This window comes from Littorina saxatilis, linkage group LG10 (assembly GCF_037325665.1).
Source record: "Littorina saxatilis isolate snail1 linkage group LG10, US_GU_Lsax_2.0, whole genome shotgun sequence".
NCBI lineage: Eukaryota > Metazoa > Mollusca > Gastropoda > Littorinimorpha > Littorinidae > Littorina > Littorina saxatilis.
Genome location: NC_090254.1, coordinates 31,266,752 through 31,275,574, shown reverse-complemented (window position 1 = coordinate 31,275,574; position 8,823 = coordinate 31,266,752). Strand labels below are relative to the sequence as shown.

Here is an 8,823-nt window from a genome sequence, read left to right as displayed (position 1 = left end):
TCGCCCAGAGAGGGGACTAATCTAATCACATATTTACACGGATATTAACGTAGAAAAAAAGGTAGAGAAAAACAACAACATATGAATATTTACACATTACATATTATACACAAATATAAAGCATCGTATATGTAACGTAGTGAAAACAATGCTGAATACACATGCATGAGTAAATGTGTTATTAATTTGAGTGTTTTTGTGTGGATATAATGAACACTGATGCTTTGGACAAATAAAAATATAATCAAACGAAGTCTTCCATCACTGTGATTTTTCGTAATTTAACATTAAATACAGTGAAAGGTGTTTTTTGAAAGTATTGAGACTCATTGGGACTCTCACAAATTCCGGGAGAGAATTCCACAGGACGCTACCAGAATAGGCTAAGCTTGATTTGAAGAGATCTATCCTTGGAATTGGGACGTTAAACTTTCGGTTTGGTTTCACTTTAAAGTTTGCAACGAAAGTTCGTGGTGCACGGCCGGAAAGTATTTTGTGAAGGAGCACGCCTTCATTTAATTTAAATCTTTGTTTTAGTGGGAGAATCTTAAGTTTCTTATAATCATCAAATACAAGACTGGATTGTTTCAGTAAAATTAGTTTCAGCGCTCGCCTATGTAAACTATACAATGGTTTTAAAATATTAGCACTGGCAGAGTCCCAGATGGTTGAACAATAATCTGTGATGGTTTGTATATATGCGTTAAAGTATAATAACCTTGAGTGCTGATCTAGAAAGTGTTTAATTCTATTTAACTGATATATTTTTCTGGACATTGTTTTACATACCGACCGAACATGAGAGAGAGAGAGAGAGAGAGAGAGAGAGAGAGAGAGAGAGAGAGAGAGAGAGAGAGAGAGAGAGAGAGAGAGAGAGAATGAATTGTACAAGCAGTTTATAAAAAGTGTGATTTAAACCTATATTCATACAAAATACGCTTACATGTCCGCAAAATGTGCATTTCTATAATAAGCAATCGAATAAGTGACTAATAATAAGTGACTAATAATAAGTGACTAATAATAAGTGACTAATAATAAGTGACTAATAATAAGCTTACAACTAAAGAGAGTGTTTAAGAAAGACAGAAGATAAAGTTAGAGTTCAAATCTTTTCCAACACTTAATAAACCAGGCAATTAACAGCGACCTTACGTTTTAAAACATTATACGTTATTTGCGTGTTTGACCAAAATATGACATTTTACACAGATCGAGACAGTCATTGTTCTCCGAGACCGCGCTAGCGGTCGAGGTGAACAATGACTGTCGAGATCTGTGTAAAATGTCATATTTTGGTCAAACACGCAAATAACATTTATGTATCGATCGAATTCTTTTCAGGTACTATGACTTTGTTGTTGTTTTGACGATTGAACGAGCACACAAACACATGCATGCAATCCACATGCAATCAAACACATAAGCTTCATATTTGGGCGTTTCAGGTTGACCGAAACTTCAAAGGAACTACAAAACACACGTCATGTACTGACTTTGTTGTTGTTTTGACATTAAACAGCACACACACATGCAATCAAACACATGACGTTTTGTTTTTTTTAGTTCCTTTGAAGTTTCGGTCAACCTAAAAAGCCAAATTATAAAGTTTTGTCGGCCTCTGACGTCACACGACTCAAAGAAGGGAAATCCAATGTCCAATCGATACATATACATTTGTTTAAATTTGTGTATCTTTTTATAATGAATGACTCTGTCGTGAACAAGACTGCTGAGAAATAAATGTACTGCATTTGTATAAGTTAAAGTGTGGCTGTAAGTGCATCTTCACTGCCACTGGGCGTTGAGGTGTTAACCCCTTATTTCCAAAGATGTCAGATGATGAGGAGGATAGTGAAAAGAATTTCACTCGCGGGCCATACAGTCGTCTCCATCGGTGCTGTTACTGTTCAATGCGCAGGCTGGACTGCAGCTGAAAAGGGAGAAAAGAGGCACACTGACTTACAGATGGATCAGGCCGTTAGCTGCTACACGTAGATGCGCTGAAAAGGACACGGTCCAAACACGCAAGTAACCCGCCAACTCGTGCGACACACACACACACACACACACACACACACACACACACACACACACACACACACACACACACACACACACACACACACACACACACGCACAAACACACACACACACACAAACGCGCGCGCGCACACAAACATACACACACACACACACACACACACACACACACACACACACACACACACACACACACACACACACACACACACACACACACACACACACACACACACAAGCCTGGGATAAAACCCAGCACATATCCCATTCATTGACGACAATCATCTTTCGGACCTGAATTGTTCTTTTCTTTTCGTCTCGTTGGTTGAATATTAACCTCTATTTCTGACTTTCTTTTATGTTTTCGAGATTTTGAGGACATTGCATTTACCGTGACTTTACTGTGTTGTCTCAACTTGCACTGATGTATGCTTGGCCGCAAAAATGAGAAAAAAAGGTCCTTTCCTTGTTACCGATTATATGATAATATGAACCATCAAATATCAGTCCAGAGATGAGATCATCCTTCCACTTAGAAACACAATAAAAATCAACAGCTTCGCTGCTTCCCACACAAAACTTTTTGTGGTGAATAAGACTGACAGAAGTGCCTGCTACAATATTATTTCAGCAGTAAAATCCCACAGTCAACAGAAGGCAGCCAGGCTGTGGAGTTTTGGTTTGTTTGTTTGTTTGTTTGTTTGTTTGCTTAACGCCCAGCCGACCACGAAGGGCCATATCAGGGCGGTGCTGCTTTGACATTTAACGTGCGCCACACACAAGACAGAAGTCGCAGCACAGGCTTCATGTCTCACCCAGTCACATTATTCTGACACCGGACCAACCAGTCCTAGCACTAACCCCATAATGCCAGACGCCAGGCGGAGCAGCCACTAGATTGCCAATTTTAAAGTCTCAGGTATGCCCCGGCCGGGGTTCGAACCCACGACCTCCCGCTCACTGGGCGGACGCCTTACCACTAGGACACCGTGTTGCGGTTTGATTTTTGGTGAGCGTCCAAGGAAAATGATGCTTTATTCAATTCAAAAGCAGGGAAAGATACGTTGCCAAGATGGTGTACACGGTTGTGGTGGTGTTTATAAGCTCTACACACTTAACGGGATACTATGGATTTGACCGTTTTGGGTGGAGTGTCTGGCAAAACTGACGATTCTGAACAATCTGGGTAAACCACTGTACCTTAATCTAGACGCACACGTCACGGTTTCCTCACAAATGCACCACAAGTAGGGTAATTATTTACGTCAAAGTGAGTGACTGCGCTTCAGGGGGCGCTGCCAATATTGGGTATTCAAAACAAAAAAATCCGTTTAATAGCGTCGCCTGGCGGAAAGACGGGAGAGCCGTCTATGACGCGGCCCCCTAGTAACTTTCATCACGTACATAAACAAGGGAAGTAACTCGATCAGTGGATATAATCCAAACTGAGCATCACAAAGAGTGTTCTTTCTTTGCCCATTCTACGAGATTTAATTAAGCTTTTAAAACACATCCTTTGGCAAAGTGAAGGCAGAGCTCCTTCGCGGTAGCATTATTCGTAATCTTATTATGGTCAACATTTGGAAGCGATCTGAGGGCCTTTTTTCGTAGGTATTATTCCTTTAACTTGACTTACGGTATTCACACACGAACGCGTTATTAGCGGGGGTCTGTCCAAAAGCTTGGCACTGGCGGTCCTCCCACAGACCTGCAAGTGGTAAACACACACACATTTATTGAGAATACACGATCTGAAAGATCGAAAAGAACAAGGACACCAACAAGGACGAAAACAACCTGTGACTTGCAGGACGGTAGGCACAGTAAAGCCAATATGCCTTAGATTTGAGCAAAAGGGGCTGGTCTGATTCTCGAACAGTTTTGGCTCCATCTGAAGCAATTTTGCTTTAAAGTTATGACTCCGTCTCAAGTATTCACGCCATCATCTCAAGCTTGCCATTATGACTCGAGCATATCAATCAATATATCGACGGAAATAATTCTCAGTAACAAGGAAACGCATAGTTGCGTGTTCTGCAATACAACACGTGAGAAAACCAGCTATTTTAGGCATTTCACTGGCCGAAAGAAACGCTCTTTTTTAGGCAATGCACGATACCATTAACACAAACTGTACGGTAGAAAACTGACCTTGTCGGTTGGCGTTCATGCCAACGCAGTCCTCTGCCCCTCCCAAGGGAGAAGGGTGGCCGGAGGCCCAGTGGACATAGCGAACTGGGCTGCCTGAAACAAATGTTGTTTGTGTAGGTGACGCCGAAGAAGTCAAATTTGACCGTTTATTCCAGGCGCACACACACAAAAAAACATTTTGAAGGATACGATTAAGAAGTGCCCCTAATAGTAATTGGCCACTGCTGCCAATGAGGACGTTTAATCTCAATTTCATTTTCAGTAACATTACTCAGGACTGCCATTTTTATTTTCTTTGCTCACATGATTTTCAACGGCCGAGATTTGGCTAAAACTTACCATCTATCCATTGGAAATGACCTTCGACAGCCCTGTCGGACAGACCAATCCACACAACACCACTGTAGCGGAGCTCATCCCTCAAAGTGTTGTACACAAAGCTCTGAGTGGCAATGTCACTGATGCTAACAAGATGGCCGCCGTTCGCTTCACATTCTCGTTCTGCCTCGACAAACTCTCGTTTGTTTGAGATGTGGAAACTGTAGCAACTGTTGCCGAAGTAACGCAGAAGCTGGCTGTGTGAAATGTTGTTTGGGCACTCGTTACTTGTTTGATGGGTTGTAGACACTGAGAAGAAAATAGGAAGAATTGTGGTTGCGAGGAACACACTCAAATATTTAATATGCATGAGACATTTCTATATACCCATGGCGTTGTATGAACAGCAGAGTGAAAAAAATTAAAACAGTTAGCCAATCTGACAACAGTATATTGTTTTACCTTTGGTCTGTGTGGGAATAGTCGTGGTGATCTCAGTCGTAGAGCTTGGTGCAAGTGTTGTTGTAGGCAGGTCTGATGCTGCTACATTAAAACGGTCGTTGTAAATTTCAAGATCAGCCATTAAAACCTTCGCACACACACACACACACACACACACACACACACACACACACACACACACACACACACACACATACACACCACCACCACCACCACCACACCACACCATGCATGTGAAGCATTCATGCGTGTGTCCACAACATTGGAAAGATAATTCTACAACAGGAAAACAAATTATGGCATAGCAAACATTCACACGATTGCACTTTTCAATACCAACAAATCCAAAATAAATGACGCATCGACTTGGGCCAAACCATTTAACATGCCAGTAGCAACAACGAACATGACAACAAAAAAGCCTCACCTGTAGTCTGTGTTTGAGACGTTGAGGTGACCACAGTCGAAGGGCTTAGTGCAAACGTACTGGGCTGGCCTAGTGCTGGAATATCAAAACTGTCAATGGAAATGTTACCAACAGTCACTTAAATGTTATGAAAGGCTAACAAACAAAAGCAACTCATGAACGCGGCTTTTCCCGACATGCAGTAGCCTGCAAACATGAAATGTATCAGACACCACACTGACGCACATGTGTAAAATCTGATCTTGTGCCTGTCAAATAGGAATGCTGACGTGACCGAGACCATTCTTGATATTAGCCTGGATTCTGGTTTTACTCGTTGGGAATGCCTCAGACAGCCTGACCCATCTCTCATCTAAATATATATAAATTCATATGTCGTGCCTATATATTTAACGCAATAACCGATTTAGCCTCATCAGTAAATGACTGTCGTTTTCAGGATATGGGAAGAGGTTTGCTATAAGTTGATATTTTTCACTGTATATGATTTATAATTGTGAGTTGTGCATCTATTGCATGGTATTTTCCATAAGGGGAGAATGTGTTGCTGTAAGTTTATTGTTACGTTATTTTTGTTAGAATGTATATGATGTTTAAATAGTATGGTTTTTACTCATCTATATATATACTAGAGGAATACCCGGCAATCGCGAGACAGAGACCGACAGCGTGGCGGTTCACCACAATCACCTTTGCAGGCGAAGTCCTGTCAAACGGGATTGAGAATTTTAGAGCTTATTTCTTAGCCCTATAAAACAATTTAAGTCTTTACATAAATTTGGTTATGACCTGGTTCAGCTGAGACCTCCGTAAGACAATCGGAAAAGATAATTTGGTCGCTTTTCTGTAGAAAGTCAAACCTACGATAATTCAAGGGAGTTAAACCTCCCTACTTCCTTTTCTGTCTTGAACGCAGCGCGAGAAGACGTGTTTTTCGCGGACGAAAATTATATCGCCTTCGTGTGATATTTTTGGTCAACATCGACTCACTTGACGGTATTGTACGGTGGTATTTATGTTAATAGCGTGTTGTCAGCCTATTATTTTAACAATAGTTTCAGGTGTATGAAAAATGTAGTTGAAAGTACACACAGCATGCTTCTCAGTCAGCGTACTTCTACTGGTACGCCACCTTCACTGAAAAACAGAATTGTCACGAATGCTATTTTCTTTATGGTATGGTACGTTGCCAAGAAAGTCCCTTGCGTGTTGCAAGGTTATCAACTTCATAACTGGTGTGTGCGGAAAGTTGTTTTTCATCAGCATTATGTTAGTAATTTAACAGATCTAGATGTACGGGAACGTCATCAAAATTTTACGTCACGCGTTTGCCAGGATCTGCGGGGCAACGTACTTTTTCGAACATTACAAAAGTCGCGGGCTGGTCTTTGCTACCCGTTCGACCATCTAGAACACTGTTTTATTAGTGTATCGATGTATATCGCTGTATATATATCCTGAGCAATCCGTGATCAGAAGTATCATTGGTGGTATCGTGTGATATTATGATGGTTCTGTTTGCATTCCGATGCTAATATTTTATCATTGGAATGAATTTGAAGAATCGGGCATCATGCACAATTCACAGTCAATAGACATGTGGGTGCTGCTGCTAACAAGGCCCGATTTAACATTCTTAGATTGAACTGATCAAAAGATGAAAAGAAGCCAGGATTAAATGTAAATCTATCATCAGAAAGGTCCGTTACGGCATTCTTAGCCACCGCGTATGTTTTTTTTTTAACTTATATGAAATGATCAAAAGAGGTGAAGAAGTTGGCCAAATTGTAGATCTACATACTGCAGCGCGAGGCGATTCGTAACTCGGGGCAGATCATTAGTTACAAAGGGATAAGGTGATTAAACCTCGTTTTTCCGCAACACCGGAACTTTGCACAGTGAAGGTATTTTCAGTGAATATATTAACAGGCGGTGAGAGGTGATTTAGGATGCAACTTAGGGCGCAATTTTGACATTTCATTTCGCGCCACATCTAGCCCTCGATATAAAAACGTTGACAGTACGTTCTGTGACGTACACGACAGGCACTCGACGTCACAAACAGAGGTAATCATGCGACAGAAGGAAAACCGGTTTGCGGGTAGCTTTAAAGGCCCAGTCTGCCTCAATATGTTTATTAAATGACCCAGTTCGATTAAATGGCTTTTTATTTTGCAGCCCTCGCAAAATATCCGCGATATTTGTTATTATGTTTGGAACATCGCAAGAAGCGGCTAAGCTGGTTGCCAGTTCCTGATTCCCGTGGCTGCCAGGGTGGCACTCATTATTTACCCGACAAACAAGGTTCTAATATCAACTCCAGTTGGGGGAAGGAGTTTATGCTTGTATTTAATTTGTATTATTCCATCCCGAAGGCAGGCATCCCACCAGATTTAGCAACGTTGCAATGTCCGCCAAAGATGCCGGGAGAACAGCGGTATATGTCAGTTTAACATTCAATATTATCTTCACAGATACAAGCAGTTTGAAGTCCAAGGACACCTCGACACAGACGCACTGCAGACCATGTCCCCCCCGGTATATGTCAGTTTAATATCTCCACAGATGCAAGCAGTTGGAAGTCCAAGGACACCTCGACACAGATGCACTTCAGGCCGTGCCCTCCCCCCCCCCCTTTATGAGGGGACCCAAAAATAGATTAATCTCAGCACATTTTCTGTGTGTGTGTGTGGAGAAGTCTATCTCCCAGCAACATTCACAATTTACTCGTCATTCATGTTGATGGCTCATGTCTGACCAGATATCAGTTTCAGGCCGTATCGCAAAAAGGCAACCAGTCCATTTGATGGAGTTTTCATCCAACCTACCCAGGAACAGGACAGCCAGCGTTGCAGTCCCGATACAACCATAAAAAAGGGAGGTGTTTGTCTTTGGTCGTTCGTCAGTCATAAGACAATGTATTGTCCACAAACAAGCAATGGATGGAAAAGTATAGTTCATCTGCCCTTTAGCAACCAGACAACATAATTATGACAACAACAAATCGCAAATCAGACCAAGTATAAACATCTAAAATGCAATTAAGAGAATGCTTGCGCCCACACACAACCAAACAAACGTATATGGGTCCCGGTTGGGACAAATAAGACCGTCATCAATATTAACCTCATTGGTTAAAAGAACTGATTAAAACAGGCAGACACAAACCAGTATGCGGCTGGAATCTCTTGTTAGAGAGGTTTTCTAATAATCAACTCTTAGTTTCAGGTATTCTCGTTCATGGGTCAAGCTGTATGTTCTGGATAAAGACGCACCTTCACACCATCAGGAAGCACCTCTGCATCCCCCACTCGTTGTCAGTCCAGGCCTGCACAGCTGTAACGTGTTTCCACTACTATGACACAGCAAAATACACATTTTACGGACATTGTGCTACATTTTGGAGCGATTGGCAGTGCCAC

The 8,823-nt window shown here is 41.7% G+C and overlaps 1 protein-coding gene across 1 annotated transcript in view; it reads right to left on the bottom strand.

Annotated features, from left to right (window-relative positions):
• Positions 1-1,671: 1,671 nt before the first annotated feature.
• The window catches only part of LOC138977840 (macrophage mannose receptor 1-like), a 12,246-nt gene continuing 5,094 nt past the window's right edge, over positions 1,672-8,823 (bottom strand). Inside the window, exons 4-9 of the mRNA XM_070350447.1 lie at positions 5,402-5,518; positions 4,975-5,052; positions 4,534-4,821; positions 4,195-4,287; positions 3,680-3,751; positions 1,672-1,933 (exon numbers count right to left, since the gene is read on the bottom strand). Of these exons, the coding sequence (XP_070206548.1) occupies positions 1,911-1,933; positions 3,680-3,751; positions 4,195-4,287; positions 4,534-4,821; positions 4,975-5,052; positions 5,402-5,518 (671 nt within the window). The 3' untranslated portion in view covers positions 1,672-1,910. The remainder of the gene's footprint in view (positions 1,934-3,679; positions 3,752-4,194; positions 4,288-4,533; positions 4,822-4,974; positions 5,053-5,401; positions 5,519-8,823) is intronic.